We start from the raw sequence: 24,736 nt of genomic DNA, 5'->3' as shown, positions 1-24,736 counted from the left end.
CTATTGATAGGCCTGTTCTGGGGTGGAGGTGAGGTAAAATACTGGCCTGCATTAGTGAGCTAATTTAGATGGACCTGCTGATGAATGGCTGAGGCTGAGCGACGGATAAAATGCATCAAACAAAAAGGACGCAAGCGCGACGGCCCGATCTGACTTGTAGACTGACGGGACGGCTCCTCTAGCTCAGAGTCACTTTATAACAAATGAAGAAGCAAGTCACTCAGCAAAATGCTGGCTGAAAAGACACTGACATAATACACATTAATAAACTCCCACTGAATATGTAAATCTTTACAGGGCAGAGAGACACTAATCTGTAGAGCGCGACTACATTCGTGCCGGCGTACCGAACATTTCGCAGGACTATTCTTTTGTCTATCTCATGGAAGAAGGTGAGAAGAGACGCTCAAATACACTCTGCCGGTGACCTGACGCAGATAACTCTGGCGTTGGGGTCTGTGTCGCTCTGCAATCCCACCGCCAAAACACTAGTTCCACTGTTTGACTTGCTGGCTAACTTCTAGTGTAGCCCGCCGCTAACTTGAATGGGGGTAAAATAATAATAAGAATACCGAATGGATCGAACTCTGATAGTGAAACGAGTCATGTCGCAGGTGTTGTGATGCTGAAAAGGAAGTATCCACCGTCTTACAGCTGCTTGTTCGGGCCGCTGGTAAAACTGGCTTCACAGCACAAAGTAGTTCCTGGGAACTCGGAGGAAATGCGACTCTCCCGAGCCGACCAATCGCAGGTCATGAATTTACATTTTTCAGAGGTGCAGAGAGAAGCACACACTTTTGAGGTGTTTTTGAACTTCCAGTTGGGAAAGTTTTTTAATTTTGTTTTACAACAATGACGTTTGTGCTGTGATTTAAGTAAAGATAAACATTTACCTGCAGGTGTGACATTTACATTTAATCATTTAGCGACTTACAATTGCTGTACATGTCAGAGGTCGCACGCCTCTGGAGCAACTAGAGGTTAGGTGTCTTGCTAGTAAATGTGTCACAGTGGGGGAATTGAACCTGGGTCTCTCACGCCAAAGGCATGTGTCTTATCCACTGCTCCATCACCACCCTGTGTTCCTGTTAACAATCATTTGCAGAACTTTCCATGTGTGACCGTTTCTGCTGCTCCCTGATAAAAGAAAAATGTTTCTGCTGATTCCTGTTCAGAAAAACAGATTTATTTATGTTAACCTGTTGCTCTGAAGATTCCTGTTATGATGTGGAAAATATTGTGATTTTTTTAACCAACATTGCGATTTAAAATGCGTTTCATTTTTAAGCTCTTTAACTTCTGTATTATTCAGAACGGACAAGCAGTAAATCAGTGTTCAGTCTGACCAACACAATATTAGATAGATTAAACATACACTTCTGGGTCAGGCCTGTGTTATTATGAAATTAGATGATGCATGAATTATTAATATGCAGTGGTGGAGAGGAAGTATCAAATTTTTATTATATGAGATAGATAATTTGAGTCAAGTCCTGGCATTAAATAATATGATATTATATCATCAGGTCGGCCTGCTAAACACAAGAAAAACTAACGCGTCCTCATCTCAGTTCAAATAGGAAACCACACGTTATTGCACTTTTAGCAGTACATTTAAATTAAAAGTGCGCAATACACTACTTTAGAATTCATTACTCAATTCTGCGCATAACTATGTGATTAATTAATAGAAAAATCATGGGATTAATAATCATTTTAATCGTTGCCCAGCACTGCTTAAAATACAACAAAAATGATGTGTGGCATCTAGCCGTGAGCTGAATACCGCTCGCCTTCCAAGCGTGTAGGAGACATTACGCTGGCCACGAAAAACACACGAGAACCTGAGGAACAGTACATGTTTTATTTCATCTTATTTTTCTAATTTGCAGCATAATTAATATTATTTGCTGAGCCCATCGCGTCCATGCTCCACAGCAACAGGCACAATGAATCAAAGCTTCTTTCTGAGGCCTCAATGTGATGAACACACACACTCAGTTAGACCAGTTAAGCTTCATGTGGCCTCCCCCTGTCACGCACCACACAGAGCCACAGCCGGGCTCAGAGGCCCAGACACATGGTGCTGCTGACCTCCAGTGGTCTGGCTGGATCACTGGTCCGCACAGCCAACATGTCAAACAGCACACCGACAGGACCGCCTGCTCCTGAATCACCTCCAGAAACAATCTGCACGAGAGGGAAAAATGCTGTCTAATGCACGTTATAAATAACCCCAACCCACTCCTGTACAACTCTCTTCACCTTCCAGGAAGCCCTGTCAATCACTTTTACTGGAGATCAATGAGAAAAAGTTGTTCTTGCTTTGAAGATAAAGTTAATCCACTTATCTGCTGCATACTGAGCAAACCCTGTGCACAGTATAAGCAGTCAAACCCCTTTCTCTGGGTCTTATTTAATCCAGTAAGGACCCTTTATCAGAGGACGCCGGCCTGACAGCAGCATCTGACTGACAGCTGATCTCCAGGACTTCACTGCTAAACACAACGACGTCGTCTAGCGTAACGTTTCATAAACTATCAAGACGCCTCAGCAGCGGTTCAACAAAGTGGCCAAAATTGAACGGCTGTAATGTTGTAAACACCCAAATGCTGTCGCAGCTTGTTAAAATGCCCCGATACGACACTGCGTACTGATCCAACAGCAGTTTAAACAGCACTGTTCAGAACTTTTCAGTAAAAATCTGAGCAGGTCTCTGAACCGTCGTCCGGCTTCGTCCACACTACTACATTTTTACAACGGAGACCTTTTGCTATGTCTGCACCTCCTGTCCGGGCTAAAACAGCGAACGCAAAGACCTAAAACGGATTAGTTTAAAAACGCTGCTGACCCCGTTTTGGTTTTAAACTCCGGGGTAGCGTATTAGTGCGAAGAGAAAATGGAAAACTTTAAAAACGATGATGCAGACGCTCACGTTTGGCTTCCTGATTGGCTCTTATCAGTCATGCAAAGCAGCAACTACATGCTACTGAAAGAGTTTTAGTTTTGGTGTTTTTATCAAAATATTTTGTACTGTGTAAATAACACTTGTACTGTGCATGTCTCCGTATTTGCTTCGTCTCTTTTCCGCCGCCACAGGCTCCTCGTGCTCCTGTGTTACTTTTACACTTTCACCTGGTTGTCGGTCCATCAAAAGAAATCTCTGGTGAAATACTTTGTCTCTAGTAGTACTTTCTTCTGCAACTGCAGAGAAGTCAACCTGCTTCATGTTTACACCGGCACGCACATGTTCATTGTACATGAACGACCACTTGATGTGCGTTTTCGGTCTTATAATATAGACGGAGAGCAACTCTGATACGCAGTTTTTGAACTAAACTGTAGCAGCGTAGATGTACCCTGAGGAAACAGCTTCTTTCCATCTACTGTACGGCTGCTGAACTCTGTGACTTCCCATCACTAACTACACCCACCTTTGTAGTACTGGACTTGCTGCCTTACAAGTCTAATAAGAAAGTTTTCAGTGGTGTTAACTGTACGTGTCATCGCTGCTATTTCTGTATTTTATTTGCACTGACTTGCACCTTAAACTGGCGCTCTTTGCACATTTAGAGCCCTGGCTTTTCTTTGCCTAAACCTATATGAAAAGCCGTTTTGATTCTTTTGATCGTTGGACCTTTGCAGACTAAAAGGGATTTTTTTTTTGAATTACAATTGCTGTATATATCAGAGGTCGCACGCCTCTGGAGCAACGAGGGGTTAAGTCCCAAACAGAGCGGGCTGCGCTTCAGTTTTTAGATGTTTATATTGCAGAACTCCACCAGCTACATTATTACTCCGTCACTTAATTACCATCACAGTGTACGCTGGGGTCACATCAGCTGGGCAGAGCGAGTCCATGAGGTGACGGTTGTACATTTGTTTTTCACTGTGTGAGAAAATTGATGTCAATTTCATGAGTCTGGCGAGAGAGCTTTGAACCTGCCGAGAAATGTCGCCACACCCTTACTAAATACCCTGGTATACCGTAATTAGTGCCAATAAATCAATACAGCAATATATCGTTATACATTTTTCCATGATACTGTATCGGTATTCCAGCGCTTAATATCGATATATTTTTAAAATAAAGAATAGCGCTTTGACGGTTAGCTCAATGCTAACATATAATGGGAATCTCCATTAACGTGCTAACGGACATTCTGCGATCACAAAATATAATCTTAAATAAACTACACATCTGTGTGAAATAAAAAAGAGCTGCTAACTTCACGGGCTTGATCTGCTTCTCTGCTGCTTCTGCACTCCACACAGACCAGCTACAGCAACCCCAAAGGGTCAAAACTCAAACCCAAAATTCCCTGTGGCCTAAAAATACAGCTACCACCAGGTGGTACACAACTAAGCCTAATATGTATTTTCAGCAGAAAAATTCAGTAAATTCAGTGACTAAAGAAATGTTTTTATTTAATTTTTCATAGTTGCGCTGTAGTTTTAATTTATAGACTGAAAAATGTGTGCCGCAGAATTGTGCTGTTTTCTAACAGTTTGCAGCAAACAACTTTTTCATGGGCATTTTGTATTAATAGTAAGACAGAAAACCTGATTATCATTTTAGGATTGTCCAGTGATTTATCAATTATCGCAGAATTTCTGTATCGTGACATTCTGGTTATCGTGAGCCATGTATCGTGTATCGTATCATGAGGTACCCTTTGATTCCCACCCCTAACCGTAATACCTTCATACCGCCGAAGCCTAACTGATACTGATCTTTAAAATATGCCCAGATCGGCCCCAAACACAGATACTCAGGACGCCTCTACTTTTAATGTAGATATACATGTTGTTATCCTCAGTTTCAAGGTGCAGAAGTTTACATGTCCACGAGGCTGACTCGTTCTGCTGGCATCAGACTGAAAAGAAGGACATCCTTTGTGTCCTGGTTTGTCATTTACATATATTACATATATTTACCCCCCTTCCTCCTCTTTGTCTGTGTTTTCCTGGTTCCACCAGGGTTCTTTTTAAGACCTTTTAAGACCTAAACAAATATGTTTCTTTGATAGAAAAGAGATGCAATAATGATAATTATTGTGATCCAATCTTCCTCAATAACAAAATAACAAATGATCAATAAATATTTTATTTAATTCATTTGAATCACGAACAAATTAGCGCTTTCTTTTCTATTAAGATATTTATTTTGTTGACGAAAAGGGGCTGAAAAATTATTTTAATTACTTCTACCACAGATTTTTGAAGTGATCCAGTGTTTGATATCAGGCTGCTGTTTGTCATGTTCTGACCATAAAGAAAAGTTTAAAAGCACAATTAACCATCTTGTTTCTTCAACTTTCCCTCAGAAGCAAAAATCAGCCTTTAAACCTATAATAATAAAAAAAAGATTAAATAATGATTTGACATTTATGATTTAATTTTTACTGTTTAACCCAGTGATTTGTATATATTGTGTTTAACTCAATATAACCTACTAAAAATAGTAGCTTGCACATTATAAAGGAAGGTAGCAAGAAACCGACGCCAGCCCGAACTTAAGTTTCACTTTCCGGCCGGGCTAATACACACGTAGGCGCACGCAATCCATGGAGGAAAACTAATCACGGTCAAAGACACTCTTTAGAAAGCTATTTTAACCTGTAGTTATAGATATAGATTTTTTGGACATGCAGCCAGATGTCTGCAGCAAACGTAAACGTAACATATGGATTATATAAATGGCGGGGTTGTCAAATACAAAAAAAATCTCACAAATACACGCTAATTAGGCGTCTTTGGCACACCAGCCTTAAAAAGCACCATCGGTAAATATAATACAACAAATTTACGGTAAATTGAAGACAATTTAAGACCTTAATTTCTCTGATTTTATTTTAAGACCTTTTAAGAGTTTTAGGAGCTGCAGGAACCCTGTCTGCACAGACCCTAACCCTGCATGCTACTCTAAGGCTTTAGTGATTTTCCATCGGTAAATCCCTGCTGGGAGCTCCAGAGAACAGCTGAGGGATAAGATCCTTGAACTTTCAGCAAAGTGAGGATGATGACAGAAGGCAGAGCCCCAAGGACTTCAAAGGTTCCCTCCTGCTGAGGACCTGAATCCTAAATATCTGAACTTAGATAGCTAACCATCTGTTAGTATGATTCTCCTGATAAAATCCTAGTATTAGCAGCCGACTGTTGATATTTTGAGGACGTATGGACTTGAAATGAAAATGCCAAACACAGATAAAGAGTTCTTTGTTCCCTCGGCTGTCAGAAGAAACAGGCACATTTCCCCGTCAGCAGCACGGCAGCGGACAAGCGGTTTTGATCTGACAGCTTTTTGTTTTTTATGCTTTTCCATACCTTTTCGTGTGCATCTCGCCTCGAGCGGCTCCCCCATGTCGCAGCTCAACTAGGTCAGACGCAGACCCCTGCTGTAACCTGTGCCCTGTATACCATCAAGCAGAAGTCATCTCAGATAGGTTGCCCTACTTCCTGGGAAACTGGGCCATCCTTTAGGCTACCTGATGCACCAAATATTATATGGTGATCATATGTAGACCTGCAGATATCATGTTCATATAAATCTACTCAAGCTCAAGGTAACATGGCTGTGCATGATGTGCTCTTCCTGGTAAATCCTTATGTGTTTCATGGAGGCTTTAATCTGAATGCACACTAACCGATGGGGATTCTTGTCCCCATGGGGATAAAAATAGAGATCCCCACAGGTAGAGATGCTTTTTGGGGGGTTAACACTTGGTTTAGGATGCAGGTTAGAGTTAAGTTAAGGTTAGGGGCTGGGGAGATGTTCCCATAAGTGAAACTCACAGGCTGTTCCGAGGTTTACCGTAGAAATGTGTCTCAAGGCTTCATTTACTTTCAGAGATCAAGTAATGAGTTATTCTGCAGCAGTGGAAGGAAATGGAGCCTTGAAACACGTTTCTACAGTAAACACCTTGCAGCCTGTTAATACACCCTCAGAAGACTTTGCTTTGTACGATACTGAATGAAGGTTGATCCTACAGTGAAATAACGAACAAAACTCCATTTAATTGCTTAGTTTTATATGTGAAAATGTTGTTTTTAGATTTGGCAGTTTGCATCTTACTTTACCTGTACCATCTGAAGCTTTTCACTGGACCGAAGTGCTTATATTTCAATACAAACTACAAACATGTTCCAAAACTTTTGACCGGTAGTGTATATAGTACTTTCTTTAGTACGGTTTCCTTCCAAGTAGTGTGACTTATTGTACCTTCTTCTATTCCTGTTTCATCTTTATCTTTACTTACGTCAGTCTTATTAATGGAGGGGCTAAAAGTCATTGTTCAGTCCTGTAATTTATAGCCGCCATAATGCTGAACAAACCAGTTTTAATATTTTAAACAGAGATAATTTCAATGTTTGGATAAAATCTGTGATTTATTTTGTACATGGCGGAGGGGTTTCTCCTCAGGAAATTGTTGAGCGGAGGCGATAACCCAGCCAGATGACGACACATCCCGTCACATGATCAACGTGGTGACAGCCTAAACACTGGTCAAACTTATCAAATACGTGATATTTGTTGTGAAATAGCACCTGTGTGCTCTCTCTCCGACAGCTGCTGGGATATCTTATTAAATGTATTATTTTTTATGATGTTTTCTTTATGTACGGAGATCCACCTCTATAAATAAGAGGGGCTGCTTCTTTAAGGGGGCAAAGGTCAACACAAAAAGAGGTTTAGAAATATACAGGTAATGTGTTTTTTTAAAAGCTCAGCAGTTCACTAAAACAGGTGGGCCCTTTTTAACAAATGTTACTCAAACAGAAGAAATGGTGCTTTTGTTGGGGATTATTTTCAGCAGCAGATTAATTCTGCATTCTGCAGATTTTGGAGAAATAAACACGCGCAGTCAGACGGGATTCTGCTCTGACAACCGAGCCGTTTACCGGCAGGACGATCTCAGACTTATTAAATTAACTTTTTACTTATTTTTGGGATTAAAACATTGATTCATCTTCACTCGCGCTTCTCAGCTGCGAGCCACCGTGTGTTTCCTGGTCCACTGTTGTTATTGTTGTGTCAGTGAGCTCTGACTTCATATTTATATAAAAACAGGAAAAAAAGTGAGTTGAACTAGCTGGTAAGTTTGGAAAATGTGTTTGTTACTTGAATCCAGCTATTGTTGTACTTTACTGTGAACAAGTTAGCACAGTATAGCTCTGATCAGCCTGAACTCCATTCAGAAAACAAACATTTAATAAGTTGTTGTCCTGCTGTCTCGCTGACAGACCTGACAAAGCATGAATGTCAGTGTTTCCCATTAATTAACGAGACCATGGTGCCATAGTTTCAAAATGAACCGAAAGTATTTTCCCCCTCTTAACAACATTTCAGACCTCTAACGCTGTGTTTTGTGGGCGCTGCTGTAAGCTCGCACGTTCACACACTTTGGCATCCGACTCGAGACAACCACGTTTCTTTTGAGGTAACTACGGTAACAGGACTGTCACTCGTTTGTGAGAACGCGATTAATGGCGGTTTATGATTAAATTGTTTACTAGAGTGCAACATTGTACACAAGAGTGCAAAGTTTTTTATAGATAGCCTCTTAATTTTGCACTAAATCAATGCATTTAACTTTAAAATGTACAAAGTTTTCTTCCAGGAGGGCACGCCCCCGGAGCCCCCGGGAAGGTCCGAGGTCAACCCACCATAGTCTCTTGAAATCCTGTGGGAAACACTGTATGTTTCACAAATCAGCATCATGTTGTAGATATTTCAGCATCATTTTGATCCGTTTATTGTAATTAAATCACAGAAAAAGGTTTATTTTGGGTTCATAGCGCTGTTATGTTTAGCCTTGTTTTACAAGCGTTGTATGAAAACAGCAGGCGAGTAGTCCACAGATGAAACTCAAGCGAGTCACATGGCGCAAAGATTAGATTTGCATTTGGTCTGAATGAACAGTGAGCTATGTGTCAGGCTTTTGCTACACTTTGTGTAATATAATACAGAATATCACGAGACATTTGAGAACTATTGTTAAATGAAACAACAGGTGAGGTTTATCTTGTTGAAACTGCAACAGCACAAGTAAAAGAAAACAGAATTTTACATCTGGCTGCAGAAGAATAGCAGTTTTAACCTACTACACTGCAAACACTGTGTGTTAAACAAACTGATAAGTCACCGATGAGATTGTCTGATTCATCATGAAGTGATTCAGCAGGACAGTGGGGTGGAGCCCATTCTTTACAGCTGACTGTGTTACTGTAGATAGGTAACACACCACAACAAACAAGCTGGACCAGAAATCTACTTCAGATGCTGGACTCCAGGCCTCTGAGGCACAACTGTGATTAACTGGAGAACTTCTACCCAGGAGCCAGACATGGTGTTTAAAGTTAGCAGAATCAAAGCAGGGCAGGTAAAGCCTTATAAAACCCAGGAGGAGTCCACACACCTTCTAAATGTCTGCCTCGGTGAATGAAACAGGGGAACTCCCCACACGTTAGCCGGAGATGAAGTTTGAACTGCCGGAGCTAACAACACCGGGGCTTCGGGCTTTGGTTAGCCGACGTTAAGAGTGCAGGTCGATTTCTATCTCGTTAACGATCTGAAACTGTCGTTGTCTGTAAGCTGACAATGTTTAAATTAAAGTTAAGAGGCTAAACCAACACACTCAGGGCAACGAAGCTGGGATGCTAACAAAGTAGCTGCGGCTAACGTTAGCCAGCAAACACAAACTTACAGTAATAAGCCACGACCGGGTCCCGTTTCTCGTGCTCCTGTGCGGTCCGCAGGTAGTGCTGGATGCCCTTCAGCTGAGCCGGTAAAGCCATGTCTGTTTAAAAACCCTCCAGGAGACAAAAACACATCAAAAACTGCGAGACAGCTCGTTGTTGTTGTTAGCAAGTGTTTCCCCCTCAACTTCCGCGTGTTTAGCCAATGGGAGCAGCCGCCTACTCGGGACAGATGACGTCACCGTCAGGCGCCACTCCTGGATTCAGGACTGTTGGTTTCTGTCATCCAGTAAAACAAAACTGTTTCCCATCTGCACTCCCATCTTTCATTAGATTTACACATTTTATAAGAAGAAAGATTAGCACACGATCCATCTGCCAGATAAGGACATCATTCTGAATTTTTGTAGGCAACAAGATGGATAAAGATTACATTTTAACTGCCTTTGTTAATGAGGAAATTCTCCAAACCTTTAAAGACTTTTTCCAAGAACTATGTGGATCTGGATATGACACCAAACAATAATAATAATAATAACTATTATTATTATTGTTGTTGTTATTTTACATTTTCTTTTTAATGCACTTTGCAGTTGAAACACATCTCGATGTGCTGAAGGTAAGATCATAAAAGCAAGGTAAAAACATCAATATAAAATACAACGACTTGCAAGGTTAATTAAAGAGGTGGTATTCTGCTCATTTTCAGGTTCATCGTTTTATTTATAGGTTGTACCAGAACGTTCTATCTAGATCATTTTAGCTATGGAGTGATGCATCTGTCTCTAAATGATCTTTGTTGGGAGTTGCACATGTGCAGTTCCTAGTTAAGGACTACTAGCCAATCAGAAGCAGAGAAGGGCGGGTCAGTGAGAACCCGGTAAACAGCTCGGGTTCAGCTGTACGTGTTGCCGACCAGCTTGGCAAAAAAGATAAATACTCAATAAAGGAGAGCGAAAAAGCCAAAAAGCAGAATATCACTTCTTTAAAGCTCAAAAGTTCTGCTAAAAAAAAATGTTTCAAGTCGTTTTTTAAAAGTCTCGGTAGTCTGAGGTGCCCTCAGATGATCGGAGAGGGCGTTCGAGATCTGAGGAGCAGCAGAACAGAAAGCCCGATCACCCATGGTGCTGAGCTTAGTCCTGGGGAGAAGGAAGCACTTTGAGTTTGCTGAGTGGAGAGATCGTGTTGAGGTTAGAGGGGTGAGTAGTAGTAGTAGTGGGGGGCATTTCTCTCATCAGGATCCTTGCAGCACTGTTCTGAACATATTGCAGTCTCTGCAGACTCTTGTTAGGAGTGCATTACAGTAATCCAGTCTCCGGTCTCCAAACTCTGATTTGTTTCAGTTCAGTTCAGTTCAGTTGGTTTATTTAGCTGGTAGAGATTCAGACACAAGTGGACTTTGGATCACTCCGGATTAGACCTGTTTCAAAGTTCCACTCAGAATATTCAGGTTTGAGGTAAAGTTAAAACTATGAGTCTTCCAGCTGAGTTTGCAGTCAGACGTAAAAGCCAAAAAAATATTCACAATAAAAAAAAATGAGGACAGACTGCACAAGTCAAATCACAACGAGCACTACAAATTGGACAAAACTGCATTTCCCAGAAAGTGTGTGGGAGTTCATGGTGTAACTGACAACTTGGGTCTGTTTAGTTTGAGGTTGAGTGAACCTGTGACCTGACCGGCACAACAAACTATAACAGTTTGACGTTCTCTGGGCTTTTAATAAAGCCCCTTATGTTATGACTTTGCTAGGGCCTGTCTGCTGGGTGCCAGTATTTCCTTTTGTACAAACCATTCTGGAAAACCTTTGCATGTTTGTATGGTTCGTTTAGGTTCACGCTGCCCAGTTTCTGGTGAACCAAGGCACGGAAACAAAAGTCACATGGATTTTGGAGAGCAGTTGTGGTTAGGGGTTTGGCCAGGAGTTATTGAGAGAATCCACAAAGACTCTGGTCCAAGCCCACCCACTTCATGCGAGGTGATTCATATTTGAACATTTTGGACGTTATCCCTTCCTTCATTCGACAGTATCGGTGTAGCTGAGCTTGGCCTCGCCCTACCAGAGCTGCTAGATATATACAGACAAAGAGAAGCTAAATTCGTATTCCAGTGTTGGGGGTGTCTCATTAAAGTCAAATTAACATAACAGATTGTGATTGTTGTTAGATTTTAGTATTTTGAAGAAAATATTTTTCAGGGGTCGCATCCTTCGAAGGACCAAACTGAGCGCTGTTCTGGTCTACAAAGTGCAGCTCCTGTCTCCGAACAACTTTGACAGCTAGTAGAGATGGAACTAATAGAGATGTAATCCTCAGTCAGTGTTAGGTTTAGGTTATAGAAGACCATCCAGGTCATAGAAGGTTAAAGTCAAGGGCAACTGGACTTCATCCAAAGGACTTCTTCAGTTCTGACTGCCTGGCAGGCAAACTCAGCTATTTAACCTCAGTGGGGTCGTTTGCCAGGATCGTCGATACTGCTGGTTCGTTAGTGTTCCTGGTTGCTGTGACGACAGTCTTCACCTGAGGCCAATAGGTTACGTTTGCATTGTAAGTGGGGGATAAGTGGTTCAATGACGAAACGTCTTCCAGTATCTTCAACCAAGTCCAGTTGCCCTTGACTTTAACCTTCGTTGGATAGGTTTAGGTTAGTTTCTCTTTTTGGAAAGAATCTATTATCTGCTGGAAATTTGGGAAAAGATGGCTGCAATTCTTGGCGTCATTTGAAGGAAACAGGACGGCCTTGTCGCACCACTGTGATTCGGTCTTCAATGAAGCCTTTGAGGCATGCCATCCCCCCAGACTTCCCTGGACCTGGACGTTCCTGTAAATTCCTAGAGCTGTCCAAATCCACAATTCCAGATTTACAATATAGATGTGACTATGTACAATGAGGGAATAATAATGAAAACATATAATAATAAAGGACTCATCCAATGATGTTTTTAACAAAGTAAATGCTACAGTCCAAATGTTCTCCTTTGTGTGTTTGATGTTGAAGTTTATTGACCCAGCAAGGTTTGGTATTGCCCACATGCAGGGTATATGTAAAGTTAATACTTTGGATTTGCTTGTTATAATCGGCAGAATAAGATAGACAAAAGTTGGTTTCCATCCTGCTGAGAAAACTATAGGGCCATCTGTGATGTGAGGATCTTCAGCTGAAGGTTTCATGTGGACTGTTATTGTTAATGTGAAGGGAAAGCTTTACTGCGTATCGACCATCTATCTCTGTTGTATAAAGCAGCAGACCCTGAACATATCTGCTAATGTCCATGCAGAAACATACTTTAAATCGTTGCAAGAATTTAAATTAATATGCTAATGAGGTTTAAAGGCCCGTTGCATAGATCATTTATCCACTCATGTCCCAGCACCCAAAGTCCGTAAGGTTCAGTCCACGAGTCCAGAGTGTGGACACTTGGATTGATCCAGAGAGAAAGAGAGAGAGAGTTGCAAAAGTCTGAAAGTGTGCCTCCTTCCTTTCACCTACACTAACTTTGTGTCCTTTCTTTGCCTTCCATTAAGCTTGTTTTGTATAAAGCACTCTATAATTTAATGTAATTTGATTTAAGAGACCTGTCAGTTAAAATGGGGTTAGGCTTTGTTTACTGCTGAGCAGCTGTGGACATGGAGTATGTACTCACTGACTTTCTCCTGCAAAGAACCAATCTGTCTCTCTATTCATTTATCTAATCTTCTTCTGAATAGGAGACCATTTGTACCACTTAGTCATTAGTTTATTAAATGAAAACTCAAGTAGGGCCAAAACAAATGTGACGTCTTCAGTTTTCTTGTCTTCTCTTGTTCAACTCACTCCAAAACCCCAAACAGCTGATTACAATGATATAAAACAGAGAAAAGCAGGAAATCATTACATCTGGGGAGCAGGAAACAGTTAATGTTTGCATTTTTGAATAAATAAATGACATAAAGTATGTATTGAAAATTGGTTCAATTTATGTACCAGTTATTTAGGTTCTAAACATAAAGCATAGTTATATTTGTTACATTTATTAAATTCTTTCTTTACATCCCGACAGCAATCAATAAAATAAACGATCTGATACAAAAATGAAAATACTCAGGTATCTGAAGCTGTCACAGGACTGTAATAAGCAGCATTTACATTTATTTTTATGCCTCTGACTGGTCAGCACTTGTTGCCTCCATTGGTTAGGCTTAGGGTGGGGTTAGGGTTAGCCAATCAGAGGCACAGTAGGGGGCATGAGTCAATGCAAAGCTGGTGTCTGACAAAAGAAAGTTGTCTCTGGGATGAGACACTGCCCTAATGTTGATAATCCCAATATATCAATATATCAGGTGTGTAGACAAAAAGTGAACAGGATTTGCGGCGCCGTCTGGACGAGTGTTGGTGCACAGCCGTTGCACCGCTGTGTTAAGCCATTTCCAATTTGCAGAGCTTACAGAGCACCACGTTGTTGGGGCTCTGTCTAAAGTACTCCCAAAGGTTTTTTAGCTGCAGGTGCAGAACTTTATTGCAAAACGCCTACACACGTTATGCAAATCGACGCATTTCCGTAATCAGTGACGTCCATTACGTGAATGAGTCGTCCCAGCCCTACTAGGAATCATCCTCAAGGTATCAAAAACTTAAAATATCCTATTGTACCAAAATACACATGCATAACAAAAAGAAAACACACTTGGTAAAATGATTTTATGTAATGTTTAACAAGGCGATTAATCATTGTATTTTGATTTGTACATTTCTTCTAAAACCCTTTTTAGAGTAAACATTTCCACGTCCCATATCCAGTCAATAACTCAATCGAAAGTGAAACAAAGACAATTGTAGGACATTTTAATCAATCATCTCAAGACAAAACAAATAGGAGAGTAACTGGTCACCTAAACAATATCACTCTGAAAGACCGAGTTTTCTTTCAATATGTATGCGTTGGTCATAAAGTGTGCCTCTTTTTCTTTGACATAGCTGCGAGTTGAAGGACAACATGAGAGACAGACAGAAGTTGATGAAAAATAAAACGAGTCTTAGCTCTATTTTTACAACTAACATGTAACAACATCAGTTAAAATTCAAAGATAAAAATTGAAAGATGAATTGTCAGTGTGGTGTCCTGTATGATGCATTATAGTTGATTCATTTCCACAAATGACACTGATTTTGGGGGTCAAAAGAAGCATCAACACATATTAAAGATACACTTCCTGTGAATAGTTCCAATGTACCTCCCAGTGAAAGGTTGATATTTTACAACTCAGTACAGTTTACAGTCAAGTTCAGGAAACAGATCAGGATTTGGTGGCACTATTTAAAAAAACAGGGGTGTATCTTTATTTTCTGCAAAAGACCAAAATTAAAAACTTCAATCTCTACAGTTATTCACCAGAATCAATGACTCAAACTGCTTTCCAAGGTACTAACTGTAAGTCGATCATTCTGAAACAGTTAATCACAGCTTCATGTACAAAGTTCTTTACCAAGACTTGCCCGTATAGCATGTGGAATACATTTTTATTACAAGCCAAAAAATAAAAACCTGAAGCTTTGGCAACCTGAGCAAAATATTGCCTTATGATGATTAATTATGTATTTTAAATGGTTTGCTTTTGGTCTAATAGTTAGTGAATAACTTGGTCACACCAGAAAGTGGCACAGCTGCTAGTCAGTATAGCAGCTCTCCATCCTAGTTAGCTTTACTAGCTGTAAGTTAGTATGCTACCTAGCTTGGTTGCTAACTTTCTTTCAAAGGTAAGCCTGTCTAGATTGTTTGCTAACAGTCAATTGTGCAAATGAATGCTCATCAAAGTTGAACGCAATGTAAATTGTCTAAAATCCAGTGAGTTTGTGTTTCAACAATCTTTACGGAGTGAATTTTTTTAACTGAAATGTTTGGGTTCTGGAAGATGACAATCCTGAACTGATCAGTAGTGTGAGGATCTTGGATCCAGACTATATTTACACCAAATAGCATAAGTTTTTTTTACATGCCACAATTTCCTGCTTCAACTGAACAGTTCAGATGCAATACTTGTAAACAGGGTTTAAACCTTGGTGACAGAACTTTCAGAGGCAAAATTTAAAACCATCCTCCATTAACAGATCCCAGAACGCAGACGAACCCAAACCACAGGAGTCACATACCTGTTTTAAATCCTCCTAAACCCTATCAGACCAACCAGGCCTTTAGAACTGTAGGTTGGGATCAACTGGAGACGCCTCTCAGTGCTGGAAAAGCTTTTCTAAGGGTTTAAAAGGATTTGAAATGAGGGTTTGATCCACTTTTGTCTGGTAATGCAATTTTGTACCTGAGATGATAAACAGATTGCGGAAAACTTCATAACAAAAGTTGGATGGATGTCTGATAAAAAAAAACAACATTACAAAACATGAGAGGTAATCATTTTCAAAACACATCGACAGTGACACTGAAGGCAAAATTACAATAAGTATTATATGTAATACTACAAGCTAGGGAAGGGTGGTATAAATAGAGTGTGGGGTAGAGATGGTTGAGATCTGACATGGACAAAAGCTCAACTACAGCTTCAAATATATCTGGACTGAATAAGCACTTTGTTTCACTTCTCAGCCATAAAATAATGATAATTTCATCCTATATGAGACCAATAGGGCCTTGAAACTCTAAAAACTTCAAATTTCTATGCTGATTTTGTCCATGTCTGTTAGAAACTACACTACACAGTGATATTTTTAACACTAGTCTCACCTTGGATGTTGGGACATTAAATTTGTTTGCACGATCGCGCAGCGTTTCGTCTTACAGGCAGTGGATGATTTTTTCAGATACTTAAAAAACATTTCAACTTAAGTAATATTTTCATTCCAACACATTTTTATACCCAAATCTAAATAATACTTTGGTGTAGCTCCTTCAGACTTTTAGATTATGAAATCAACCCATTTTATCTTCATTTTGTATCTTTGGGGAGATATTTACCCTCAAAAACTAAAACACTACATTTCAATCATTTTTAGTGATGGCATTACTGTCAAAATACTTTGTTGTTCAAAGATGCCTTTACATCTCATGGAAGTAAACTGTGCTATTTGTTTCAGCCTTTCTGGCGCATGAGATTGGTGGCCTGTTTGGGACAGCCTTCAAGTCAAGACAAGTCAGGTTGTTTAAATAAGGCCAAGCTGAAACAGATATTTGACAAGGCTGACAACCCCATCAAATGTCCACAACAAAGTTGTGGTGCTCCTGTTGATGACAGTATAGGTCAGAACAGGCTAGAAGCAATAGCGATAGACATATTGGAGGCGATAACTGTCACACTTGGAAGTGTCAGGAGCAATGGCACCTGCAATTCCCTCGCCCATGGGTAAGGTTGCTGGATCACAGTTTCTTAAAAATGAAGTGAGCGATAATCCATCGCCAGCTCTATAGTCTGCCTGTCACATTTGATCAGCACGTGGAAGACAAGCTAGACTATAGTGTTTATCTGCACTTCTATACAGAATGATGTGACGAGCTAAATGATTTGCATTGTTGGCTGTTATTACATTACATGAAGAACTTATGCCTTTCGATAAAAGCTTTTTGAAACGTTAGAAATCTCCCGACCTAGAGCTGTGTAGGTCCTATGTTTGCCCTCCATAAGTGAACAAAGCCCAGAGAAGATGCATCAAGTTGGTTTGACACCATTAAGGCTAAATGTGTGCAGCTAATGCTTCCAGGGTGTTACTTATGTAAGAGTATCAGACCACAGGTACACCAGGGTACAACTCTAAGAACAGGGTTTTAGTGACCCTAATACTGTTATGGGCTACCAGGTTTGTGACAAACTGGGCTTTTCTTGTGCTCTAATTCGACCATGGTCGCAGGTTTTAGTAGCACCATGAAGTTGACGCCTGTCTTTCAGTCATCTTGCGGAAAATAAGAAAATCTTTTTATCTCATCCCCCAACAGAGTCAGGGGCGCATATTCTCTGGCCATCATGTCCACACAACACCCTCGGACACAGCCAGTTCAGACCCACTGATATCTGAAATACCACCTGGGGTGATCACACTTTAGTTATGGGCAAAAACACCTAGAGAATATTTCAGACGGTCAAGCTATGACATTGTTGCATATTCTCAAATTTCTTGGTGCAACTCACTCACGATGGACCACAGGTGAGGTTTTGCTCTTATGTTAGCTTCCTGTTTGATAAAAATCCAGCAGTAGCTAACAAAGAGCCTGATAAAATCTGGCAGACATAGTGTCATATACTTCACCCTTAGTCATTTCATGTGTGCTTCTGCCAGTGTGTCATTGGGTGTTGAGAAAACCAAGCCGTCGGCAGAGTATCTCAAATATCTCGGCTACACAGAGAAGTATGGTGATCACAGTGAAGGTGTACATGGCACTGAGGAAGATGGTTTTCTCAAAGTGTTCAGGCACCATGCACTTAGTCACATTAAAGGCCTTTTCCAAAGCACTGGCATCACACATGTACAGCGGGTGGACCTGGGGGGGGAAAAAGAAACACTGGTTGTACAATTCTTAAATGTCTCTTTGATTTATATAAATGGCACTGTGCAAATTTCCTGTGTAACATTCTCAGCCTTATTATTATTATTATTATAAAACACTGTAGTTTTGTCCTTCCTAGTACTTTCTGGCTGTACCTAGCATGAAAAACTAACAGGTCCAGTGTGTACCGGGCAAGGCCACCAGCTCCAGAGTAGCCAAGGCTGAATTTTACATGAAAATGCTCCACTTGAATCAAGTGTGACAATGTATAGATGTTTCATCAACAGTCATTTTACAAACTTCTCCTGGCAACTGTGGAAATACGGAGAACCCAACCCATGTCCAAAGATGCTCTTTTGTGCTGTTATAACTTGGAGTATTGTGCAGGGTACTGAAGAAGAATGATGTCACTGTCATGTTCCAGGAACCGTCTTGAAACGCTAAAAGCTTTCATTATCTGGCAGAATAACCATGTTAAAGATCTGACTGGGGCCATTTTCCACCACCTGGTATCACTGACTTCAAACAGGGTGGATGCATGGATTCTTGGTAAACACTACTGACTGCCCTCTTCAGTCCACCTCTTTGGACGACCACATGCCTTGCAAGCTTCTTCTTCTTGTTTTTTGCTGAGAGGAGTAGAGCCCAGTGGTTCCCCTCATCCGGCTGCTGACCTACTTCATGAGATGTTTATTCCAGGATTCTTCATTCTTTGTACTACACAGGTACTACCTACTCAGCAGGGGTGGTGATGGAGCAGTGGATAAGACGCAGTTGCTCCAGAGGCCTGCGACCTCGCTTTGGATAAAAGCGTTGGCTAAATGAATAAATTTAATGTCATGTAATGTACTACAGTTTGTCTTCTCGCTCACTCTATTCTGTCTGGTATTCTGATGGCTTTTAGCAGTGTTTCTCAAAACTTTACAAATGAATTTACGCGCACATTTGTCGAGTTTGTGGCCACTGGGAAAGAAATAACAAAGTATCCTGACAACTGCACTCACTGAGGTTTCTCAAAAAAGTGGCTGGCCTAACAAGGGTCAATATTTTGAGGATCTCAATGATATGAATCCAAATTGATGTTATTTGGGCACCTAGTAAGAGTGTCCCTAGGTCCCCTATGTCTTCAGAGTTGTTCCAGGTATAACAAAGTGGGAAAGCCGCCCTTGGCAACACAGCTCTTGCCTTGCTGGAAGGATTACATCTTCTGGCCGGGGAGAACGTTTCTTCTTCTCCTCCTCTGAAGAACTTGAGGAATTCCCCGGGGGAAAAGGCTGAAAGGGGTACTCTGCCTTGTCACCATGACCATGACTGTGAGAGAGGGAACTTGAACATGGATGGATGGATGCATAACTGTGACATGGAGAAGCACTTTATTGGGTTCATTCGTCAAGTTCTGAATCACTACAAATATACAGACCTGGAAGCCAAAGAGGTGGCTTTGTAGCCAGAAGGCGACGACTTCCAGAATGATGCGTAGAAGAACAGAAATGATGTAGAAGACGGTGTAGATGGGTCGTTCGAGGATCTCTTCCTGGTCAATGTTCTTACAGGCTGCGTAGAGGTGGAACACCGCCCCAGGAACGAGCACTGTTACCAGCTGTAACGCCCAAAAGACCTGCAGAGGTCACAATGAAGGGAAGGGAGGAGTGAGGAAAGGTAATGGAAGGAGAAAATATGATGTAGAAAGGAGGAATCGTGAAATATATGATGGAAGACGGCAGGAAGGAAGAAGTGGCGTGGGTGAGTGAAGGTAAAAAGTTAGGAGGTTGGAGGAGGAAGAGAAAAGAAAAGAGCAAAGAGAGACTGAGCAAGAATAAATGAGGGAAAATAATGTTTGCACATTCATTTTTCATTACTTGGCCATCCAGATGGAGCAGGTAAATAAAATATGCAATTTGTGTCTTCGGTAACTGAGACTCGCAGGACCCAGCCGAGTTCAAAGATCGCTGAAACCTCTCCCAAATGTCATTTTCTACCTATACGGAAAAACCATCATGCTGATCCCAGCCTGTGACTGTTTTCTGGACACTTTATCGTCTGTCCCTAAAGATGCCTAACGTGGAATATTCAGAATTTTCCCTGATCAGTTTATAAAGCTGTACCTTCCAGCAGTCGAATTTAGCCAATCACACAAAGCTGATTTTGTTTAAGCTCATCTTATTTTAGCATAAGTTAGTTTATGTTAAGTCAGCTGCACATGTGATGTTATGGGTCTGAAACAGATGCACCAATAACAAATGAGTATAACTTCGTATATTCCTAAGGCAAGCAACCAGCAGTGTTATGGGTCTGAGTGTGCATAAGCTTAGTTTTTTATTTTCTAGCATAGGTAAGCTTTACTAGAGCACGTGTTTTAGTTCTGATATAGTTTTGTTAAGGTACACCTACTGTGGTACTAGTGTAACCTAGATAGCTTAGTTTAGTTTTGTATATGCAGTTAAGGGTCTCTCTGCTATTGCAGTCCTACATACAATAGTTATAACATTTGTTTAGGTATTCTTGATGTGATCTTGTGGCAATACCGCCTGTTAAATCTGGTTTACTGTAGTTTAGTTGTACCTGCGGTGTTAAAGATCTGAGCTACTGTGTGTACCTGAAGCTTTAGGTGGTTTAGCCGATAACTTCTGCTGATTATAACCTACTGATTTACAGTCTGTGATGAAGGACTTATTGTACCAGTAGGCTTCATTCCTGTGTAATTTAGTTGTACATTTTAGTTTAGGTTGATTTGGGTTAATTTAGCTACAGCCAAAAGGTAAACTGTGGTGGTGTTTGGGGTCTGACCTTTGAACCCGTAGTTACAGCTTAGCTTCTGATCTTATTTTAACTAAGCATTGTTTATCTTAGCTGATATTATGGGTCTGAAATCGTCTGATTAGTGACACCTGCTGTGATCTACGACCTGTTCAATGTATCTTCTAGCTGTAGCTTTGGTTAAAATGGCCCCACAGTTACTGGGATGCCAAAACAATATCAACACCTAACATGAAGAGTTTGATTAGGATCTCTTATATTGTTTTCTTTTCAGTAATGGTGACCATCTGTGGTACTTAAGGGGATATTAACCGTTTAGAGATAAGCTTGTCAGTGCTCTCTGGTGGACTACGTAATGGAATCCATGTTTCTAAATGCAGATATTATATTACTTCTAAAAGGTAGTTTATCTTATTTTAGCATCTATTAGCTTAGCTTTCCTTAGTTCTATTAGATATATGACATAAGAGGACTGAAAAAGTGGCACGTCTGTGTAATTTAGTTTAGTCCTACCTGAGGTGTTATGGGTCTGAACTGGTTGTAGCAGTACAGGTTGAGTTCTCGGCGATCAGGGTCGCAGCTGAAGTGCAGTGCCTCATTCCCGTAGACGGCGAAGCCAAGAACGCCCAGAAAGAACATCCGCACCGAGCCGAAGAACAAGGTGTGGAACTGGCCTATCACCGTAGGAGGCCTGAGCTGGAACACACGCACACACACACACACACACACACACACACAGGTAAGCGAGCATAAACAGCACACACAATTATACAAAGCAACACACATGCACATTAATGTTGGCATGGATACATACAGACAGGAACACACACACAGTCAGAGACAAAGAGAAAATAGCTTTTGTCAGCCAGATAAATGCAGCTGCAACAGAGGCTCACTGAGGCCCTGAGCTCTGAAGGCTAAAACAAAACCCATTCAGAGGAAACATTTCCCATCTCCTCTTTTCACCTGCTCTGTTCTGACACTAACTCTGAGGCTTGCTCACCAGAAAAAGGCCTAAACGACACTCTCACAAAGCAGCCAGAGAGCCTTACGCAAATATGCCACCCTGCTACATGAAGAGGGAGGGGAAACGAGATGGATTAAAACGCTGAGGATGATTTCGTTTTAAGCCTCGAGAGGGATAATTGTTCAGCGTCGCTCCTCTGTAACTCTCAAATCTGTAAAGGTAACAATAAAACCTTAGCCATCAGCCCTTGTGATCTACTTACGCATCCTTCATAGAAGTTTTTGATGTAGTTTAAAGACATGGTTTGCCTGTCGATCTCTCCTGTTTAATTCTAGGGCTGCTCTGGGCCCTCATGGCCGGTTTGCTGCTGGCACCAGTTAAAGGCCACCAACAGTAGCGTTACAAAAATCTCCTACTGACCCCTCTCCCTCTTTCTCTCTCTCTGCCCTGAAAGCCCATGTCAATGCATATTTTTTTGCCCTTTATCCCTCCATCAATTGACTCACTCAGTAGAAAAAGGACAACAGAGACAGGGGCCAACAAAGGCCTGGGGGGGGCATGTGGTCCCTGCATTATAATCCCTATAGAACTATGTCAGCGAAAAAAACAACTCCTGTCACACACAATGCAGAGGGAGAGAGAGAGGTGGCAAGCGTGCAACAAAAATACAATGCACCCAGATGGGTAAAGGAGCAACTTTTTGTTATTTTAAAGACTTTGAGCTTTATTTTGAAAAGTACCTGTAGCTGGGATAAAATTCTAATAAAGTGGCTTCTTCAAATGTGATAAATAAATCATCTGGGTTACTCTTCAAAAACGTTTTGACACAAATGCTTACTTTTTGGTTTTGTGCAGTTTGTTTACGTGGACACATGACTAAATCAGATCAGAAAAATAAAGAGTCAAAAACAAGAGTGACAACACACCCTGCACTGCAAATACTTCTGGAAGAGCATTGACGGAGCTGCTGTTGTCCCAAATACAGTCCCCTTGGCGAGCTACGAGCGACCAGCCACCAACACAGAAAGAAACCCCGATCGAAATTCAAATTCCAAAGCCAAAACTGGACAAAGTGAAATAAAATGGAAGTCCACACACCAACCGTAATCCTGGCGGCGTGTTGTTCATTCCCCCCTCTTTTTTCCACTCAGGGATCCTAAACTCATGCCAGTTGCGGGACCTTGCTGGACAGAGAGCAGAGTCAAGCCGAGCGGGATTAACTTGGGTCTCTTCCGGTCACTTCTTTCAAAATAATCACAGGTGCTCGACAAGAACGGCCTAAACTGGAGAGAAACAAATAAAAAGTAATCCATCTCTGTGGAAATCAGGTCGGTCCAGCTGTTTGTTACTGCTACTGTGGAAAATAAAAATTAAGTGGCTGATAACATCACTCCACTATTTGAAACTATACTGTAAAAGTGAAAAGCAGACAGTCACGTAGGCTATTTATACTGAAAACAAAAAATAATATTGAGCCACAAACAGAAAAAATAAAACATGAGTAAATACATGAATACTTTCTAAAAATCCTCCTTTTAAAAAAACAACAACAAATAAAACGATCCTCAGTTTGCCAACACGAGAAACTGCATGTGATGCTTTTATTTTAAAGGTTCAGTCCCAGTGCTTCCGGCGTAACCCGTACTACTTATGGGTCGCTTGATCCAGCTTTGGCAGCCAACTTCTGCTGGCTCGTAGCGGCTGTGCGCTCCGGGGCAGCAGGACCAACTCCGTGCGTAAAAGCGCCACGGCTCAGACTCCACGCGACTGTCAGCAAGAAGGTAAACGTGGTTACGTCACGCACACATAACTGATAGGTCTGACGGGAGGTCAGGTAACTGAGTCTGATGTTGGCAACTGAGTCTTTTAATACCAGACGTGCAATACTTTAAAGAGAGAAACAATAAAAACCAAGCATCCTGCAACCATTACAACAGAACACCACCTACTGTAATAAATAAAGTTCAAAGATATTTTTGTCTTTTCAAAGCAACGTTACGCTCATAGGAACACAATGGGTCAGATCTGGTATGGGTACAATCCCAAAGGGCAACGCAGAAATATCAGTTAACTACGGACTAGTTTGGCCACAGAGCACAGGGGACTGTCCTTGTGCTCTGTAGCCAAACTAATCTATAGCTGTGCCACTACTGCACAGCTCCTCCTACACCTGCTCTCCTACAGTCCAGTTCCTTTGAATCTTACAGATGTATGAGAAACTCTGGAACATGCCGTCACTACCACATTGACTGAAACCAACACTGGACTAAACCTGCATTATTAATATTTTCTGGTGTTAAAAGTTTGTTCACATCAGTTTAAAAAAAAACACAGCAGAAAAAACACCTTCTGGTTGAATCACAAAAAACAATCTGATTTCTAATAACTCTTACTTTTAAATGATGCATCTCAACCTGCGTCACACGGACAGTATGTGGTCAAAAATGGGTTTTTGAAAGCTGAGACCTTCATGATCAAATTCCAGCTCCTGTGGTGCCGTCTCCTGCTATAAGGAAACGCTGCCATCTGTGACCGTGGGTGGCACTTTAAAGATGAATTCACAAAAAGCCAGTTTATTGCGATATTCAGTTTGCAAATGTACCTCTGAGTATGACAGGCTTAGAGATACTGGATGAAGTTCAGATGGAGATTCTTAAACATATTCTAACCCTGGGCAGGTGTCCTTGTGTCTAGAGAGCCTCGTTCTGCCTCTGTCTGCTGAACACCAACAGTTACTGATTACACGGGAGGGGAAGTCGAAGGCTGAGCGAAGAAAAGACAAGGTCTTATATAAATCAGTAATTCATACAGACATTAATATAAGGCAGCATAAAGTGAAGCAGGTTTT

General features: G+C 41.1%; 2 protein-coding genes across 3 annotated transcripts in view; both read right to left on the bottom strand.

The window, feature by feature from the left end:
* Window positions 1-9,798, bottom strand: part of vta1 (vesicle (multivesicular body) trafficking 1) — a 63,045-nt gene extending 53,247 nt beyond the window's left edge. For both annotated transcript variants that reach the window (XM_038726687.1, XM_038726688.1), the window contains exon 1: window positions 9,708-9,798. In XM_038726687.1, the coding sequence (XP_038582615.1) occupies window positions 9,708-9,798 (91 nt within the window). The remainder of the gene's footprint in view (window positions 1-9,707) is intronic.
* Window positions 9,799-14,373: 4,575 nt separating this feature from the next.
* gje1 (gap junction protein epsilon 1) lies at window positions 14,374-24,118 on the bottom strand. The gene is made up of 5 exons (XM_038726365.1): window positions 24,094-24,118; window positions 22,987-23,072; window positions 21,435-21,617; window positions 19,585-19,782; window positions 14,374-18,158 (listed from the first exon to the last, which is right to left on the bottom strand). Exons 1-5 carry the CDS (start codon window positions 24,116-24,118, stop codon window positions 17,961-17,963), a joined length of 690 nt encoding a protein of 229 aa, XP_038582293.1. The 3' UTR covers window positions 14,374-17,960.
* Between the last annotated feature and the right edge of the window lie 618 nt (window positions 24,119-24,736).

This window comes from Micropterus salmoides, unplaced genomic scaffold, assembly GCF_014851395.1.
Source record: "Micropterus salmoides isolate LMB-PRFRI ecotype aquatic unplaced genomic scaffold, ASM1485139v1 Ms_hic_scaffold_18, whole genome shotgun sequence".
Lineage (NCBI taxonomy): Eukaryota > Metazoa > Chordata > Actinopteri > Centrarchiformes > Centrarchidae > Micropterus > Micropterus salmoides.
Note: the sequence above shows the minus strand (reverse complement) of the source record. Positions and strands in the feature narration are given on the sequence as shown.